At 31.9% G+C, this 20,773-nt stretch overlaps 2 protein-coding genes across 3 annotated transcripts; one reads left to right on the forward strand and one right to left on the reverse strand.

The window, feature by feature from the left end:
• Positions 1 to 1,512: 1,512 nt before the first annotated feature.
• LOC139513456 (amine sulfotransferase-like) lies at positions 1,513 to 9,696 on the reverse strand. Of its 2 annotated transcripts, none has more exons than XM_071301944.1 (6): positions 9,562 to 9,696; positions 6,813 to 6,988; positions 5,926 to 6,252; positions 4,975 to 5,072; positions 2,563 to 2,731; positions 1,513 to 1,756 (listed from the first exon to the last, which is right to left on the reverse strand). In XM_071301944.1, the coding sequence occupies exons 1-6, from the start codon at positions 9,576 to 9,578 to the stop codon at positions 1,644 to 1,646; spliced, it is 900 nt and encodes a 299-aa protein (XP_071158045.1). In that variant the 5' UTR covers positions 9,579 to 9,696; the 3' UTR covers positions 1,513 to 1,643. The 2 variants fall into 2 exon arrangements, with proteins under 2 accessions (XP_071158045.1, XP_071158046.1); XM_071301945.1 differs by lacking the exon at positions 9,562 to 9,696 and adding an exon at positions 7,390 to 7,424.
• A 210-nt stretch (positions 9,697 to 9,906) lies between these two features.
• LOC139513457 (sulfotransferase 1C2-like) lies at positions 9,907 to 18,835 on the forward strand. Its single transcript, XM_071301946.1, has 6 exons — positions 9,907 to 10,054; positions 10,402 to 10,571; positions 10,919 to 11,242; positions 11,921 to 12,021; positions 12,444 to 12,612; positions 18,505 to 18,835. The coding sequence occupies exons 1-6, from the start codon at positions 10,038 to 10,040 to the stop codon at positions 18,615 to 18,617; spliced, it is 894 nt and encodes a 297-aa protein (XP_071158047.1). The 5' UTR covers positions 9,907 to 10,037; the 3' UTR covers positions 18,618 to 18,835.
• Positions 18,836 to 20,773: the final 1,938 nt, after the last annotated feature.

Here is a 20,773-nt window from a genome sequence, read left to right on the forward strand (position 1 = left end):
TAGGCTATCTATACAGAGATTGACAAAATCACGAAATCAAATACCCACGAAAATGCAAGTTTTCCATAGTGCACAAAAATTGATACCCACGAAAATAAATGAATCCATAGTAACACAATGTTGACGGATGTACCCATATTTTTTTTACATTTTTACTTATTATGTCTGTATGTTTTGTTTATATCTCGTTGGCAATATAATGGAATTAGATGCGACTGTCGTATAAGTAAAACGTTTAAAAATACGAAATGCCTGTAGGAATATGACAGTGGTTATCCATTCGTTTGATGTGTTTGAACTTTTAATTAAACCATTTAGTTAGGGACTTTCCGTTTTGAATTTTCCCCAGAGTTCAGTTAATTTGTGATTTAACTTTTTTATTTCATTGTGATGTGATTAGGCTGATAATAATTGCCATAATGTCAGGACTGTAGACCTTATTAAAATTGTACTAAGACTTCAATATCATCCGGCCGAAATATAAAAAAAGATGTGGTATGATAGCAAATGATACAACTCTCCACAAGAGAACACATTTCTCAGAAATAAACAACTATATTAATATATGTACGACCTTCAACATTGTAAAACCTATACCGCATAGTCAGCCTTGAATGCCTAAAAATGACAAATAAAAACAATTCAAAACTAATGGTCTGAATAATGCATCGTTCGTATTTTTCGGTCTGGATTCAAAATAATGACTTTTATTTCGAATTCCTCGATTTAAAATAAGAAGATGTGGTATGATTGACAATGAGACAACTCTCCACTAGAGACAAAGTTATTAACTATAGGTTACTGTACGGCTTTTAACAATAAGTAAAACGCATACCGCATAGCAAGCTTTAACAAAAATTCGACATGACAAATGTTCAACAATTCAGACTAGAAAACTAACGGCTCGTTTCATGTCAAAACAATGAACGAAAAACAAAAATGATATACAGCAACACACGACAACCAAGTAATTACATACTTTTAACTTGGGACAAGACATACAGACTGTGGCGGAGTTAAACGTGTTTGCTGGCGCTTAATATAAAAAAGAAGATGTGGTATGATTGTCAATGAGACAACTATCCACAAAAGACCAAAATGACACAGACATTAACAACTATAGATCACCGTACGGCCTTCAACAATGAGCAAAGCCCATACCGCATAGTCAGCTATAATAGGCCCCGATAAGACAATGTAAAACAATTCAAATATGTAACACATAAACAAACGACAACCACTGAATTACAGGCTCCTGACTCTATCCATATTCCTGATTTGGGTCAGCGGGGTTACAGTACAACATAAGAGCAAACTATAAATCATCAATTGAAAATGGATTAACTTATTGGATCGACACTAAGAACCAATAAAAACATACAAACACACAAGAGACACATATAGAACTGACAGTTACTGAAAGCTGGTTCAAAACCAACAACAACTTATAAAAATATCATGTATTATAATAATATAAGATAATTTTAATACATTTTTGGAACAAGACTACAGTTTAGCTTTCAAAGTAATTTATTCAACATAAATTGATTCAATATGACATGTACATCTGAGTAAATTGTAGTGTCTATATTCTAATCATGGTGAAAATGTTATTTGATATAGTAACATATAACTATTAGTAATCATAATTCATAGAGAAAATTGAGTGTCGTGCCTTTCATGACATCCTTGTAATTTCTGTCAAAAATTTCATTTTGAGCAACTGTGAACCAGTTCTTCCAATCACCAACTTGACCTGTAATATAAGTATAAACATTATCATGAGTGGTGATCACATGATGATGTGTTTTTTTTCCCCAGTTTAGACTGTGCGAATATCTGAAATATTGATAACGATAATATTCTGTTATACATTATGAATGCGATTTATTTTGCTCTGAAGTTCACACTGTGTACATCAATCGGTGGCCCAAAAACATTTACGGAATGCACCCTGTGTGTTTTGAAATTTTTTCGGGAAAGAGTTGTCTGCCCAAAACCATAAAACCTTTTTGGTGGATGAACACAGTAATCGTTATTGGAAAAAAACCGAAGGAGGAATTTTTTTTTCAATAACTCACATTGGAACCTTGCAAGGAGATAATTTCAGAAACCGTTGTTTATTGAAATCGTAAATAATGGGATTTCATTTTTCATGTCATTAAGGCGCAACGTTGTTTTTTTTAGCGATGAGATTTGACCTTTCTGTAAATGGCATAAACCCCATCATCAGTTTCTAAAAGACAAGACCAGCTTAAACTCTATAACAAAGGTCCTAGACCCATCGAGTCTCTTGCAATGACATCGGACACCAATGAACGTGAAAAGGGTTGCATGATCAAAAGCCAAGGTAATGTCTTAATAGCAAATTTTGTGTTTTTGATCCTATTTTGGGTATTTTGTGTTTGTTTTAACGCTTTTCGAATCGTTATTCGACTAATTTAACATACACTTTACATTATGAGAGGAAAGCTCTCTTAATTGTTCACGAACAATAAATTATTGAATTCTAACTTAATTGTAAAATGATTTTGCCTCTGACTAAGGTATGTAAATAATTACCCTTTCTAAAAAGTGTTGATTTGCCACCGTCTGTAAGGAATGATGTTGGGTCTATTCTGTTGGCCTTCAAATTGTCAAAACTACATTTATCAGCTATGGTTTCTGCTAGTTCTTTGGAACATGATGTTTCAATGAAATCTGCTATTTTTAAAATGTTTCCAGTTAAATCCTAATTATAATGAAAATGATTAGATCCAATTAATAGTAAACATAAAATAGAAAAGGGTTATTAGCTACGATATAAAAAGACCCCAAAAAATTGAATATGATGTTTTGTTTGTTTATAACATTAAATTTTAAAAATGCGGATATATGCTGTAAGTTTGGTTAAATTTGATCAAAATATGCCAAAAAAAAAACCCAATCGCTGATGTATTATTTGATTACAAGTCAATAATTCAGCCTTATTTGAATTCGTATTGACGTAATCTTTAACTTAATCCTAAGATCTCTGAGATGATTTATGTATGAGCTGAGCATGTTCAGTAATTAATAGAAGAATCGAAATTACTTCATAAGTAAAACAGGGAAGCATATAAGAAGAATCATTTCTGTGAAGGATACGGTCCACGAAAGAAAAAAAATCCTTCTTATGCAGGTAAAATGATGATTTTTTTTATATATATGAGATGAAATCATACAGACCTAGACAAATTATCATTTGCCTGTCTAATTATATTCATATTTGTATTTATATGTGCTTTTTCTATATGCAGTTTTGTGCTTCTATGTTATATATTTGATTGTTTTTGTAGTGATTGTGATTATACTGTGGATTCATTATTATTCGTCGAATACCAATTTTCGTGTGTACAGGTGAACCATGAATTCAAATTTTGAACGAATTACACATTTTATATAGGCTTTCTATACAGAGATTGACAAAACCACGAAATCAAATACCCACGAAAATGCAAGTTTTCCATAGTGCACAAAAATTGATACCCACGAAAAAAAGAATCCATAGTAACACAATGTTGACGGATATACCCATATTTTTTTTTACATTTATTATGTCTGTATGTTTTGTTTATATCTCGTTGGCAATATAATGGAATTAGATGCGACTGTCGTAAAAGTAAAAGGTTTAGCTAGCTATAAAATCAGGTTTAACCCACCATTTTCAAAATACGAAATGCCTGTAGGAATATGACAGTGGTTATCCATTCGTTTGATGTGTTTGAACTTTTAATTAAACCATTTAGTTAGGGACTTTCCGTTTTGAATTTTCCCCAGAGTTCAGTTAATTTGTGATTTGACTTTTTTATTTCATTGTGATGTGATTAGGCTGATAAGAATTGCCATAATGTCAGGACTGTAGATCTTATTAAAATTGTACTAAGACTTCAATATCATCCGGCCGAAATATAAAAAAAGATGTGGTATGATTGCAAATGATACAACTCTCCACAAGAGAACAAATTTCTCAGAAATAAAAAATTGAATATGATGTTTTGTTTGTTTATAACATTAAATTTTAAAAATGCGGATATATGCTGTAAGTTTGGTTAAATTTGGTCAAAATATGCCAAAAAAAAAACCCCAATCGCTGATGTATTATTTGATTACAAGTCAATAATTCAGCCTTATTTGAATTCGTATTGACGTAATCTTTAAGTTAATCCTAAGATCTCTGAGATGATTTATGTATGAGCTGAGCATGTTCAGTAATTAATAGAAGAATCGAAATTACTTCATAAGTAAAACAGGGAAGCATATAAGAAGAATCATTTCTGTGAAGGATACGGTCCACGAAAGAAAAAAATCCTTCTTATGCAGGTAAAATGATGATTTTTTTTATATATATATGAGATGAAATCATACAGACCTAGACAAATTATCATTTGCCTGTCTAATTATATTCATATTTGTATTTATATCAGGTGACAAAGCCATCGATAAACGATAATTTCGAGGGGACACCTCAAGGTTTAATTTGATACGCACAACATAATGATAAACTATAACGACTCCAGGCATTGTTAATTGCTTTTTTTTTTAAATATTTACAGCAAATGCTACTTTAAGACAGATTATTGATGACAGTAAGAACAGTCACTAAACATTTGTTAAACATTGATAAAATAAGAATTGTTGTATTGTTGTTTCTTTTAGTATGAAACGAGAAAGGAAATATGCTATAACATTGGGACGTATACACTTCTATTTTTATACATAAAATAATATTTTTGATCGATCTAGAGGATCGTGTATTTGTTTAAACGACAGGACAGCGGTGTGTATATTTTTTTTCTTCATATGAAATCAAATCTTTGCACATAGTTATAGTGATATACAAAGGGACAATGTCTAAAAATATTGTTTAAAACTATATCATTATAGCATTCCAGCGAAAATATGTTGCACTATGATAAATATAATAAAGCATAATAGATCAATGCTAATTCCTACCTTTTTCATGTCTTCGTAATACAACTGTAAGATGTTATCATGACCTAGTTGCTTTTCCCATTCTTTCGTATACTCATACCATCCGCCGTAAAGAGCACCTTTACAGAAATAAACATGATGATTTTAATAGTTTTTACCATTTTATATCCTGTACTAAACTAAAAGAATTTGATTTAAAAAAAGGTATGATTGCAAATTAGTCCTATAATATAATACTTCAAATAGGCTACTATATTATATATCGTTTACTTTTAAGCGTATTTTCGGAGTTTTTTTACCATTCAATGCTGAATCACGTTATTCGGCATTGATAGTATAAAAATATCGGTGGTTGAGCATTGGTTGTAAAAATAAACCAAATATCCGTATCTTTGCCTTGAAAGTAATAAAAAAATCCGATAAACAACATTGAAAGCAAACGATATGGACCTACGAAGGCTTATATTATACAACTAAATTGCAAATAGGAAAAACTATCAATAGAACTGGATAATTCCAGGTCACTGTACAGTCTTCAACCATGCGCAAACTAATAGCCTATAGAAAACTATTGATAGATTTTAATAATTCCAGGTCACTATACAGTCTTCAACTATGTCCAAACTAATAGCCCATAGAAAGCTATCAAAGGCCTTGGTATGACCAAAAGTGCAAAAGAGGTTTACAAAAAAAATTTACGATCTCATATATAAAAAAGTTAACGAAAATCAAATTTGACAGACAGCAACCAACGACGCCTACTCTAGACAATCATATAAAGAGCCTGGTCGGGTTAAACTTTTTTGTGTTGCTCGACCCTCCCACTTCCTGGGTCAATCAGTGGTGCAAACACATACAGAAAAAAACTTTAAAAATCAATTTATTGTGTATCCAATTTCATTATATATATATGGAAAATACATTGCCCTGTATCGTTTCTTTAGTTTTGTTATGTAAGTCATGTGTACAAACCTTCGTCTTTAATAACTGTCTTTTCAAAAAATTCCTCCCATGACAAATGTTTCCCAATAGCTGATTTCCCCTTTTCAAAATTATACAAGGAAACGAAGAGATCTTTAGGATTTCTCTGAACATACACTATCTTCCCTTTTCCATTTTGAAGCTGACTAGGGAGGTATCTATATGGCATATGTGTCATGAGAAGTCTTGGTGATGGCCTCTTCGTTACACTATCTATAGGGTCGCACAATTCTAAAAGGCTCTTTTGTTTGACCCATAAGTTGTAGCTTGTCGATTGAGATATTAACATGGATAAAACTTCGTGTGTCCAGTTTGTTCCTACAAAAAAAGCTCAAAATATTTAATATGCCTCTTTTTTTTTAATAAGATAAAGCTGTTAAAATCATCGAAGTATCCAAAACGATCTGTGCCAGTACTCTGTTTGTTTTGCAGACACATTGTTGTTAGTATAATGGAATTTGATGCGACTGTCATACAAGTGAGAGGGCTAGATATAAAATCGGGTTTTATTCAAAGTGTTCTCCATAAGAAAATGCCTGCACCAAGTCAGGAATATGACAATTGTTATCCATTCGTTTGATCTGTTTGAGCTTTTAATTTTGCCATTTGATCAGGGACCTTCCCGTTTGAATTATACTCGTGAGTTTTTTGGTGATTGAAGAATGCAGTTTTAACAGGAAAACGGCAATTATTCATTGAGATTACAACAGTTTGTTACTGAGAAAAAAATGCAACATTTTTCTATAGCTGTACGTTGTCATACTGATGTTTCCGACTGTTTTAAGGGATAGATTGTGCTAGTAATCGTATTGCAGTGGGAATGTGTCATGAAAATCCTAAATGTTTAGAAGACATATACATGTATTTACATATATTACCTGCTTTTGGAAAGGAGCAAAGATAAACATCAGTATCACGGCATTCCATATCTTGTTTTTCTTTGAATTTTTTTTCCGAATCAGGGTACAAACCCGGAAAAGGTGGCCACATCACATTATCATACACAAATGGCCCTCCCATTTTCATTATTTTTTCTCCAAGACTTTTCATCTCTCTGAAATGAAATTTGATATACAGTGTACGTTTATCAAGGGGTACAATCAAAATCACGTGATGGATATACACACACCGGAAGTAACAGTCGAGCAGACCGCTTGAAAGGTAAGTAGTCGTATTTACTTGTTTATATCAATAAAATTTAATAGATAAGGTAGTGCACCGAATGTAGGATACTATCTAGTTTTGAAATACACAATTATCCTTGCTGGAAAGCGTGCAGTTAATGCGAACACTTCGACACAGTTCCAACATTTCACCGTCGAAGTGTTTGCAATAACTGCACGCTTTCTAGCAAAAACAATTGTGTATTTTAAAACTACATACTATCCGACATTCGGTGTGCCAACTTATTAATCAAAATTTAATTGATATAAACAAGAAAATGCAACTACTAACCTTTCAAGCGGCGAGTTCGACTGTAACTTCCGGTGTGTGTATATCCATCACGTGATTTTGATTGTACCCCTTGTTTATGCATGTAGCTGAGCTCTTTTTATAATGCTAGCAAGACAAAGGTTTGTTTGTTTGTTTGACTTGATTCATCTGCAAACAATATAAGTAAGCGGAGTTCAATCCTGTGTACTATAGGTAAATTTGATAATGTCCAATCAAATTTAAATAAAATGTATACGATATAAAAAAGAAGATGTGGCATGATTGCCAATTAGACAACTATCCAAAAAAAGACCAAAATGACACAGTTTAAAAACGCCTTTTTATGTAGTTTTCATGTGTCAATCTTTATTACAGTCCTTGAGAAAACATTTATAGAAACTAAGCAAGCAAGTCAAACAAATCTTTGTCTTGCTAGCATTATGAAAAGAACTTTAACAAATTTTTGCTAAATAATCACATGGAAACCTGTCTACATTATGATCGAAGTGCATGCTACAATGAACAACAATAATGTATCAACAAAAGTATTGTATATACAACTTATCTTAACAGTTTGGTATAAAACTTTTACTTCACCAGATTAATAGGAACTTAAAATATGCACTTTAGTAAGACTTACGTTTTATATTGTTCCATCTTAGTAAATGAATCAATAATATTATAGCAAATTGTCGTTCAACCTTATGAACCATGGTTATCCAATGAGGCAAACGTTGTACGATCACATTTGTGTTGTCTGCAGGTAGTTTATTTATTTAAGGATTTTAAGAAGACATTTCAGTATTAATCATTCTAAATTCAAGTTCAAAATAAAAGCACCCTACACAGATATAAAGTGTGTTTGATAATAATCGATTAAAATACTAGTGACACTTCGTAAAATGCGTCCCAGGTTTTTTTCTCAATTTACATTCTTCTGGAACGGTTAAACATAAACTTTGAAAACGAGGAGGGTTAATAAGGAGAAAGATTAACAGCTAAAAAGGGGCTGTGAATAAAAACATGAATAGCTTAATTCAATTAAGATCAACTGTGCCTGAGGGAGTCAAAACCTTAACAAGAGTTTTATTTTTCAATGGCGTCTAACTGTTTGTTGCATTTAGTTTATTATTTGATGTATCCTTCCTGTCTGCTTTTTATTTTTGGAATATACCCATATACAGATTGATTGATTGATTGTTGGTTGCTTACCGTCCAGTGGCAAATATTTCATGCATGTTTAGGACGAGAACAAGTTAACCCCAAATACAATAAGTAGGTCTTGTAAAAATAGAGGCCATCATGGATGATGGTCTGGGAAATTTGGACTGCCACAGGAAAACGAGGGTAGATTGGATAGGGACAGAAATTTTGCCTTTGCTTGCAACAGGCCACCTACGGACCCCTCATACAGTTGTTGCAAGGGTTTTTAATGTGCAAAGAGCGTGGCATTCTCTTAACCCGAGGCATAGGATTTAACGTCCCTATTCTGACCGGACATCGCTGCAAACTTGACACATCCCGCACAGCCAAACGGACGCCCCACTTTGGCAAGCGTTTTACTGCTGGTCGATAACAGATAAGGTGACCATATTTCGTGTTTCCAGTCACCCTTGGGGGTCCCATGTAAAGAGACATGGACATTATTTTCAAAAAAAGTTAAAAAAACAATTAATTAAGATGAATTTGTTGCACTTGTGTCTAGACCAATTGACAACATGTCGTGGAGTGAAAACCACATACCCCTGCTAATCTCATTAATTTTTCGTATATTTTCCTGTCTTGATTTATGTTACATGTACATGTACTAGCTGCTTATACAAAATAAAATAGAGCATAGAAAAAACGGGGGAAAAACTTATAATTAACCATTTGTTTCAGTCATTAGATCAATTTTGCAAATTGGACTTTACAAGTAGTCAAAATGATAATCAAACTAAATGCTCAGAGACTAAGTGTTACTACTAAAAAAATGATATCAAATAAATCACACTGTCAAACATAATCGATTGCTGACGTTTACTTTGAGTACTTTATGGTCGCATATATAAGAAAATGAAAACCTAGGGTACTATGTAGTTGTTCTAATTATGTCTGATTTATTATAGAACTCGTCTTATACTAAGTAATACACAATTGAAACTATAAGAAAAGAGAAAAATCATGTATAAGTAGAACATATAAAAAACTTACTTGTTTGTACTTTCCATCTCTAAACATTTATGGTATTCAATAGAACATGTTAGTTTATTTATATTCTACATAAAATACATATCAAGGTTACACATGACGTGTACACTTTAAAAGTTTAGAAGGTGGAATGATAAATAACCGAGTAATAACAAACGATGCTAACCTGATTGTATGATTAATAGTCGACTGACTGGGTAACATATTTTATTTCGTAATGAAATAATCGATTTATAATATACAAATAGGATGATTCTTTGTGCGAATCTGTTATTATTTACATAGCATAGACATATGTCGTCCAAACTAAATTCATTATTAGTACATGAATGACGAATTAAAATATGTTACCCTATCATACCTACTCTTCACATTCTATTCCACCTTCTGAACTTTTAAAGTGTACGCGTCATTTAGGTATTTCTATGTAGAATATAAATACTTTAACATGTTCTGTTAAATACCATACATGTGTAGAGATGGAAAGTGCAAACAAGTAAGTTTTTTCTATGATTCATTTATTCGGGGATTTTCTTTTTTCTTATAATTGCGCTTTTTTATTTACTTAGTATAATATGTATGTCATGTAAATCAGACATAAAATACAATAGTAGAAAAAATAGATAGTGTCTGAAAATTTCTTTTGTCTAAATGCGTGACCACAAAGTACATGGGCAATCGATTATCGTTAACAGTGTGATCTATTTGGTACAATATAGCATTAACTCTTCGTTTTATTAATTTGACTACTTGCAAAGACTAATTTCACAGAAAAAATAATTTAATGAGTGAAACAAATAGTTAATGTATTAGCAGTAAGTAGATGTTAATTTTGTTTTAAAGAATTGACCCCAACAAGAAAATGGAGCTTAGTGGAGGTCCATTTATGTATGATGGTATAATATGGATCCCTTTCCCAGGGCTTTACCCAGAACCCGAGAAAAAATTTAAACAGATACGAGATATGGAGTGTCGTGATTCAGACGTATTCTTGTGTTCCTTTCCAAAAGCTGGTGAGTGTTCCTTAGCATGTATAGAATAACGAGATAAAAAAGATAACAACTTTAGCTCAAACCTTTGCAAGTCAGGAATATGACAGTTCTTGTCCATTCGTTTTTGATGCGTTTTGTTATTTGATTTTGCCATGTGATTATGGACTTTCCCAATTGATCTTCCTCTAAGTTCAGTATTTTTGTGATTTTACTTTTTGCTATATGAACAATTAAAACCTTTGTTTCTGTTCATAGCAAAGGATATTATAAATCTATATTTTAAAGAGTTTTCTTACTTTCTAACATTCAAATAATTATTCATTTTGCCTTCACTTCACCAAATGAAAAGTCATCTGTACTTTTTGCAGGCACACACTGGACCCACGAAATACTGTCTATGCTGCTCTCTGGTTCAACACAATACAACCAATACAATACAATTGAAAATATGATTGAAGCAGCTAGCACACTAGACAAAATTAATAGTGCACCTTCTAGAAGGCTACTAGTAACACACTTACCGTACAAATACCTCCCTGAACAGTTGCGAAACGGAACTGGAAAGATAGTATACGTCCAAAGAAATCCGAAGGATCTTCACGTGTCAATGTATAATCATTTAAAAGGAAAGGGAATCATGAAAGAGGGTACTACATGGAATGAGTTTATTGAACAAATATTTACCGGTCAATGTAAGTGACGTTATTAACTGTAGAAATATTACATAATTTCAACAGGGGGCAGTAGTTACTGCCCAACTGACCATCTAATAGTTGATTGATAACTTGGGAACAACACATGAGTAGTAACTTCCCATTTTGATGATTTTACTCACATGTTAAAAAATACATTTATACATTTAAAAATCATCCTTACATTCATTTGAAGAATATATGTTTGATTTGCCTTGAAACAGACAAACTATTAAGTGCAGTTAGTGTGCCACTCTCCATACATGAGGTTTCCAACCAAACGTGAAAGTATACCCCAAAAGAGGATTCCTATATGAAAACTCTCTCGAGTATGTCTCCTAATACAGTATGGCGTATGATCAACTTTATATATCCTTTTTTTTTTAATTCAGTTGTTTAAATACGGAATGCGTCGAATGTGCTGATAAATTTGATTTAAACATTACACATACAACTAGCAGCAATCACATTTCTATTGTTCAATGGTTTCTATTCCAATATTAGTGTTTCATAAAAATAATGGTTTTTCTTTCCGTCGGTCTGTCTGAAAAAACTAGGTAAAAGCAAATTCTGCCGTTTGAGTGCTTTATTATCCTCGAATCTTAGGGTTTTGCCTCTACAAATAAAAAAAATGTTATAAACGGTGTTTGCTTTAACGTTTATGTGTTCCATTTATAGTGAAAATGTTTGGTGGATGGTTTCAGTTCAGTAAAGATTGGGAAAAAGAAATCAATATAAAGAAGAACATATTGCCATTATATTATGAAGAGATGAAACAGGTAAAACAGTCTAACATAATCTAGGCTAAGTGTTGTCATGTTCAAAGTTGATGTTACTAGTTGTTTTTTTAAATAACTACGCGGAAACTATTTTGCCATATAACGCCTTAAATTTATAAAGTAAATAATTATCCTAGTCAGATATCATAGAATTGCCCGGTTACCCTTCAGACTAAATCGAAATTTTAATTTCAAAATACCTATGTTTTGAAATAAAATATCTTCTTCTATTGTCAGGTTTTTTCTTTAAAAAGAATAGAACAATTGAAATCACACGAAACCTGCTAACACTATAGATAAAATAATTTACTACAAGTCCAAATTTTCTACAAACAAAGAAATTAATAATAATATTTCAAAATATCGGCCGAGAATACCTATATCAGAGATAGTAATTATTAAACTTTTTTTTTTCTTTTCAGGACACAACTGGAAACATATTGAAAACGGCTGAATATTTGAACGTGCCATGTAAAAACGAATTTGCCATGGAAGTTGGAGATAAATGCAGTTTTGATAAGCTAAAGAACAACAAATTAGATTATACAGCCTTAGTGGATAAGAACAGAAAGTCAACCCTATTCCGAAAAGGTATTTATTTACTATATAATAATACTAGAACACACCCGCGAAATCGCGGGCATTCAGAGCGTAGTTTAAAGTATGTAAAGTGTTGTTGGAAGAATTTTGTGAAATATTGAATGACCGGAGAATTTCAGCAAAATTATCATAAATCATAGGTTATTGGGGACAGGAATTTTTTTTTAATCCCTCCTCCTTTATTTCCAAAATTCCCAATGTGTGGTTTTCTATCAATTTCAATATGAAAATACATTTAGTATGTTATGAACATTTAAGTAAGGAGCCTGTACTTCAGTGGTTGTCGTTTGTTTATGCGTTACATATTTGTTTTTCGTTCATTGTTTGTACATAAATAAGGCCGCTAGTTTTCTCGTTTGGATTGTTTTACATTTTCATTTCGGTGCCTTTTAAAGCTGGGTATGCGGTATGGTCTTTGCTCGTTGTTGAAGGCCGTACGATGACCTATAGTTGTTAATTTCTGTGTCATTTTGGTCTCTTGTGGAGAGTTGTCAACATGGCAATCATACCACATCTTCTTTTTTTTGTAATCAATGAATTTTGTAAAAGATTTAATGACTGGAGAATTTCAGAAAAGGTATCAAAAGTGCACATGAATAATTTTAGCGCTTATCTGTATATTATATGAACATTCACTATATAAACAAAGTGTATTTACTTTCAATTCTAAGTTTTCTAATCGATCCATGGTGGTCATTGATATAGTATACAGACCCTCTCTATTTAATAAACTCGGTGACCACCGTGGATAGTAAACTTGAAAATGATAGCAGATAGAATTCTGAAAATACGCTTTATTCGTAGTATATGTATGTTCAAAGTATACAGAAAAAAATGATAAAATTTGGTTTAATTCAAACCTCCGTAAAGAAATAAGAAAACGAGACAGGTTTCGTAAAATATTTATAAAAAATAAAAGCATGACAAACGAAAAGAAATTTAAAAACCAAAGAAATCGAGTGAATAATTTAAAGAAACAAATTAAACAAAACTTTTATGATAATATTAATGAAAACTTAAATGAACTAAAGCAAACGAATAGTAGAGTATATTGGAAAATAATAAACTCCTTATTAAAAGAAGACAGATCTTCAAATGATATTCCACCGATGCAAAACCCTAGTAATAATTATGAATTTTCTTATGATGCAAAAGAAAAAGTTGATATTCTTAATAAATATTTCTGTTCAATAGCTAGTCTAGATCAAGAAAACAAAAATTTGCCCGACTTCGATGATAGAGGTATTAACATTTTGTCTGAAATTACAGTAACTTTAGAAGACGTTAAAGATATTATTTCTACTTTAGATCCAAATAAAGCTGTTGGTCCAGACAAAATTAGTAATAGAATGCTTATAGCAGTAAAAAATGAGATTGCACTTCCCTTATGTATTCTTTTTAACAAATCGCTCTCTCAAAATATATTTCCTAAAGATTGGAAATTGGCATATGTTATTCCTTTATTTAAAAATGGAGATAAGTCAATGCCGTGTAATTATAGACCAGTATCACTTCTTTCTTGCGTGAGCAAGGTACTAGAAAAAATAATATATAAACATATATTCAATCATTTAGTTTCTAATAAACTTTTGTATAAATTTCAGTCTGGTTTCCTACCCGGCTGCTCTACTTTTCATCAACTAATTGAGATGTATCATTCTATCGTATATGCTTTAGACAATAAATTCTATACAAGTTTAACTTTTGCCGATGTAAGCAAGGCATTCGATCGAGTATGGATAAGGGGTCTACTTCTTAAGTTAGAAAGATATGGTATAAAAGGCAATCTGTTATTATGGATTGAAAGTTACTTAACAAATAGAACTCAGAGGGTAGTATTAAAAGATGCGACTTCAGAATTAGGTAATCTTAAAGCTGGTGTTCCACAGGGTTCGGTACTGGGTCCTCTTTTATTTCTAATATTTATTAATGACATTGCAGATGATATGATTGGATTAAGTAGAATGTTTGCAGACGATACATCTATTGGACATACTGCTCCAGATGTAACTACTCTCCAATCTATGATAAATATCGATCTACAAAATATTAATTCCTGGGCAAATGATTGGCTAGTTAAATTCAATCCAAATAAAACTAATATCATGTTATTTAGTAACAAAAATTCAAAAAATAACCTGATTTTTAATTTTGGTGGAGTTCAGGTAGATACAGTTACTAGTCATAAACATTTAGGCATATTTTTTAGCAGTGATTGTAAGTGGACCAAGCATGTCGATTCTTTAATAGAAAAGGTATCAAAACAATTAAATGTTCTTAGACGTTTGAAATTCCGACTAAAAAGGGAATATTTAGAAAAAATATATTTAACTTTTATAAGGCCTGTTCTAGAATATTCTTCTGAAGTTTGGGATAATTGCGGACAGTTGAATTCTGAAAGATTAGAAAAATTACAACTGGAAGCAGCACGTATTGTCACTGGTCTAACAAGCTATGCTAGCACTCAATCACTTTATTTAGAGACGGGATGGGAAAAATTAAAGATTAGACGGGAAGTTAAGAAATTAACTTTATTTTACAAAATTATGAAAGAGGATGCCCCAGAATACTTATTAGATTTAATACCCCCTACAGTTGCAGAAACAAACAATTACAATCTACGAGGCAGTCAAAATATATACCAAACCTCTAGCAGACTGTCTCTTTATCAGGAATCATTTATTCCATCTAGTATCAAACTGTGGAATTCGCTTGATTTAAGTGTTAGAAATGAACTTTCTTTAAATATGTTTAAATTAAAAATTAAACAGAAATATTATAAAAACAAATCACCCCCTACATATTTCAATATTGGCGATAGATATTTAAATGTTTTACACGCAAGAATAAGAAACAAATGCAGTGCCCTGAACATGGATCTGTATCACGCTAATATTAAAACTAACGCAATGTGTCAATGTGGTTATTTATACGAAAATGCCCAACATTATTTCCTCTCGTGTAAAAATTATACAGTGCAAAGGAATACCTTATTTTTTGAACTTAGAAAAGAAAATATACCTACCGACTTTGAAAATTTAATGTACGGCAATGCTTTGTTTACTATTAACATAAACAGGCTAATTTTTATAAAAGTGCAGAATTATATTAAAGAGACCAATCGCTTTTCATAGTTTATAGACATTATGGTTAAATATATACCAATAACAATGTTATTACTTTTTGTTGACTTCGAATGAAATTGTTCATTTTTTCCCAAGACATGGATCATCAATTTGATTTTAGTACATAATTCATCAGTTGACAACAACAATTTAACTTATTTGTTTAAAATACAGTAAAAACTTACCTTTTGAGGGAATATTTATTCCAAGATAATACAACCTACCAGGTAGGTCTATCATAAATTTACGGTCAACTCGACTTTTAGAAATAGATGAGCCATGTCGTTTAAATTCTCGTTAATTTCATGTCTTCATATTAATATTGTTTATGATGTTATTATAATGTATTTCATTTTTGTTCGGTTATTTATTATTTGTATGTAATGGAGAAGACGTTCTAAGTTGCAAAACTTGTGTCTAATCCTATTGTCAATGTTTTTTGGACAATAAAATATGTTTAAACTAAACTAAACAGAAAAACGCAAACCGGAAGTATAATCTGACTTAAAATTTTGTCCAATGACGGGACAATATCCGGATGCCCTTTTTCTCGATTTTTTCCCAAAATAACTCAATCTGAATAATCATATGAATGGATGACAAATGCGACTATGCACTGTACCTATAGGACACAGAGGCGTGTTGATTAATTTATTGTGGAAAGAAGAGAAGCGACACCCAAAATGAGGTCTTCTCGTTTAATAGTATAGATAATGGAGAAAAAAATGTATCGTATATGATTGAGTACATGCAGATACTATTTAACATTTTAATTATTCTATTTTGACACATACATACACACCCTATCGAAAATATATTGCTTCATGTAAAAAGATAAAAATAAGAGGGTATTTCTCAGTATACCTTTTATCATTATGTTGTTCTTAGAATTAAAATGTAGGCATTATCTGAACTTCTTGTCGTTCGTAGTTGTTTGCCTCTATGAAAATAAGTAGATATTGCGGTGTTGCCAATATGACAACTATCCTACAAACATAAACAATTATAAGCAAAACCAATACAGTTTAGTAAGCTACAAAGACGCTAACATGACAACATAGGAATAATAAAGAAAACCAAACGAAAAACAAATATGGTAGACAGTAAGAAATACAAAGAAAAACAAAACGATATGGGATATACATTCATGACACTAAATCAGTACATGCACAACATATACAAAACAAAGGAACAGCGCTTTCGTTGTTGTTTGACATTTCAAAGACACAGTGAGTCCTTCAACAAGTATGACAGCGCTCACTTTTTTATTCAAGAATCGCGAATTAGTATTTTGCAGAAGAAAGGCACGTCTGCTGTTCAAAATGATAAGCCTAGTTAGTATCTTTGATGAGTTGTTTCTCTCCCTTAACATAGGATAATAGTGTAACAGTACAGTATAAGGTGGCAGAAACCAGTTATTTTACAATAAATCTTTAGAATTTCATGGATTTATGATTTTATTTTCTTGAAATTTCATTCAAGCTTATATACAAATAAAATGTATGGTTTCAAGGAACTAAGATGTGTGCATGCTTATGTAAATATATAGAAAACCTTTAAATGTGGGTGTCTGTCCAGCACGGAGATTTTAAAATTTATAAATGCATTGCAAATAAGGCAAAAAAAGTGATGCTCTGATACAAATCTAATGCTCACCTGCTGAATCCTGCTAAAAGTCGACAATAATTTTAGGCAAAAATCAAGAGACAAAGGATATTTTGTGAATTAGAGCCTTGTCCGAACCTATCCTTACCATCAAAATCTCAAGATATTTTTGTTTACAAAAAAATGAATATTTCCCCACTTTGATTGGATGCCGTCAGTGAGGATACCACAATTTTGACATCTGATTGGACCATGTGTGAAAGAAATCCCCAACCTGCGTATGCAACTACTTACTTGTGTAGTATACTAGCCTAGAATTTACATTCATTTATTTTTTTAGTCCACATGATGCAATTATATACCTCAATGCATAACTATAACAAAATTTCTGCGTGGGACACATTTTCTGGTACACCAAAACTGGTACCTGCCACCTAAGAACAAACTGTAAAATACAGTTGGGAAGAGCTTGATTACCTCAAAGTTGTTGTAGTGTTTGCGTTGCTTAGTCTTTAATAATTGTCCTATGTAATTTTTTGTGGACTTGTTTCTCTTTTGGCGTTTTGAGTTTCTCTTCGACTATCTCCATGGTATCTTTCACAGTTTATTTGGCTCATCAGATTTCCATGTAATGTAGAAAACTTGTCAAAAAGAAAAACAAAAGAAAAGTACTAACATGATCGCAGTAACTAAACCTAGTAGCTCAAATCCATTCTCAACAAAAATATACCATGCTTTCCTACACTAGAATATCAATCAGTATACATCCAGCAGATTTAGTAAAAGACATCATGAACATTTTAATAAAAGTATGAAATGTGCACTACCACAATATCAGTATCAAATAAATGTACAAATAGAGAGTAAAGATATTAAGATAAGAAGATGTGGTATGATTGCCAATGAGGCAGCATTCCACAAGAGACAAAATTACACAGACATCAACAACTATAGGTAAACGTACAGACTTCAATAATGGCTAATACCAACACTGCATATTGCAGCAACTATAACTGAAGTTTTAAGTAACACTTTGGACTGTCAATAAGTCATGTAATCGGTGTGTAGAAAACAACAGAGTTTCAAGGATGTTCAGATTTTGGTAAATCTTGGAGTCAATGTATAAATGAATATATTTCAAAATTGCTTGCAGGTCAGGTAGGAGACTGGAAGAACTGGTTTACGGTTGCAGAAAATGAGTGTTTTGGTGCATTGTATGATGATGAAATGAAAAGTTCCAATCTTAAGTTTACGTACGAGCAATGATAATAACTAGTTTTCCATTATACATCAATACATTATACATTTCAATTAAATATGTTACCAATCTCAATACTTCAGGGAAAATAAATTGAAGCTACATGTACTTTATCAGTCCATACTGGTGTGTGCTTCGTTATGTATATTATTTATAAATGCATGTATGTGTGTTAAGTTATGTATATATTTTTTTAATGAATAAAAAAACTATGATATTTTTTTCTGTTTACAAGCTTTTTTTTAATTTTTTAATTTTATTCGATATAGTTTATCACGAAATTTACCTGGCAACATATTTATGGTTATTTCATACATGGTATTAATCAATGTCTATTTTGTTTGTTAGTGCAAAGCCACTTAAATTAAGTTAACCAAGTATTTATATGATTTATTTGTCCAACTTATTTACTTGGGAGACATTGATTTAAGTACATGGTTGTGGTTTGTGATTTATTAAGACCCTAAAGAGCGAGGTATTTATATTGGACAATTTTCTAGACTAAGAGTGATTAAGAACATGCTTTTATGTATAGATGGGTTTTTTTTAAAGTCTGTGAGTTTATTATAGAATGATTTTGCCTTTTCACAGTATCGGTTTTGCTCAATGTTGAAGACCGTACAATAAGTTTTTTTCCTTCTACACTTTGTAGGATTAAGTGCATGCTAAGGTGTTACCGCTTCAGACTATAAGTCATTCAGACTGAGAGGAAGATTTATGTTATGGTTTTTTTTCTAGATATAGAGTGAAATAATTGTCACTAGACGTTAAGCAGGCAACAATCAATCACGAGTAGTATAATTGTTTCTTGTAAATAGTTTCTATATGTTATTTGATGTTTTAATCTGCAGGAAGATATGTCATTCTAACTGTTCAATGTTTTTTTTTAACTCTGAGCCGACCAGTCGTCGTTCACTATAACTAAAATCATAGTGAAGCCAAAAGAACGTGCAGCAACATGTACTGGATCGAATATCAACTCATTTGCCTTTTAACTTTAAAGTCGCTGAAAAAACATAACAAATAGGAGTTGTGGTATAGTTCCTTGTGTTAAAATAACCGTCAAAAGACTGCATGAAAGACTTGAACAATTCAAATACAGATAACCACACACCCTTCAACTACAATTGCCAAAACATGGCTGCTATACCATAAAGTAGGCTATAGATAATGCTTGCATTGTGTATATCGTTGTATTCTTAGGCTTCAATCCCTTTGGATTTAAATGTGTATTTAGGAGATAACTGTATTGTATTTTAAGCTCCGACGGCATCAATTGGGGATTTGATCGACGCAAATTAAGTTTACTGGCAACGCGTTAGCGGAGACAGTAAACGGGTATTTGCGACCTAAGAAAAATAGTGTGTTGAACCTGGTTTTGCGGGCTTGCCAAACCTCGCGCTGTAATGGCAATGTTAAATATAACTCTAAAATGACAACATTACGTGACAGGACTACAGTACAACTAAATGCAAAAACTTTCCGGACAAAGAAATACACAAATAAACATTACAATAGACATTTCGACATGCTAATAGTTATCAAAGGTATCAGACTTATAATTTAATACACCATACGTGTGTTTCGTCTACATAAGACTCATCAGTGACGCTCAGATTAAATTAGTAAAGAAAGTCAAACCAGTACAAAGTTGAAAAGCATTGATGACCCAAAATTCCAAAAAATTGTGCCATATACGGATAAGGTTATCTATGCATTGGATAAGGAACCCTTAGTATTTAGAATAATTCGTACTTTTGCAAATAGTACATTTATAAAAAACAAAATTCATGTTAACACCGAAGTGGTGATTAACCACAGAATAAAAAAAAAGAACACTTTAAAGAACATAGGACCACACATAGAAGCAACAGTAGTATACCGCTGTTCGAAACTAATAAATCGATAGAGAAAAAAAAAATCCAGGTTACAAACTAAATTTGAGGGCAACGCATCAAATACAAGAGGAGAACTACGACACAACAGAAACACAGCATTAAAATGCATCACACACAGAAACGAACTATAATATAACAATGACCATTGCTTAAAACAGCACAAAAAACCATGCACTGTCTCTCACACGACTGAAAAACGCTACAAAAGTGACTTCACGGGTAAATTTATCTAGAGGTAACAAACAGCAACAGATCAAATCAAATCA

The sequence above is a fragment of the Mytilus edulis genome, chromosome 2 (genome assembly GCF_963676685.1).
Source record: "Mytilus edulis chromosome 2, xbMytEdul2.2, whole genome shotgun sequence".
In the NCBI taxonomy this organism is placed as follows: Eukaryota; Metazoa; Mollusca; class Bivalvia; order Mytilida; family Mytilidae; genus Mytilus; species Mytilus edulis.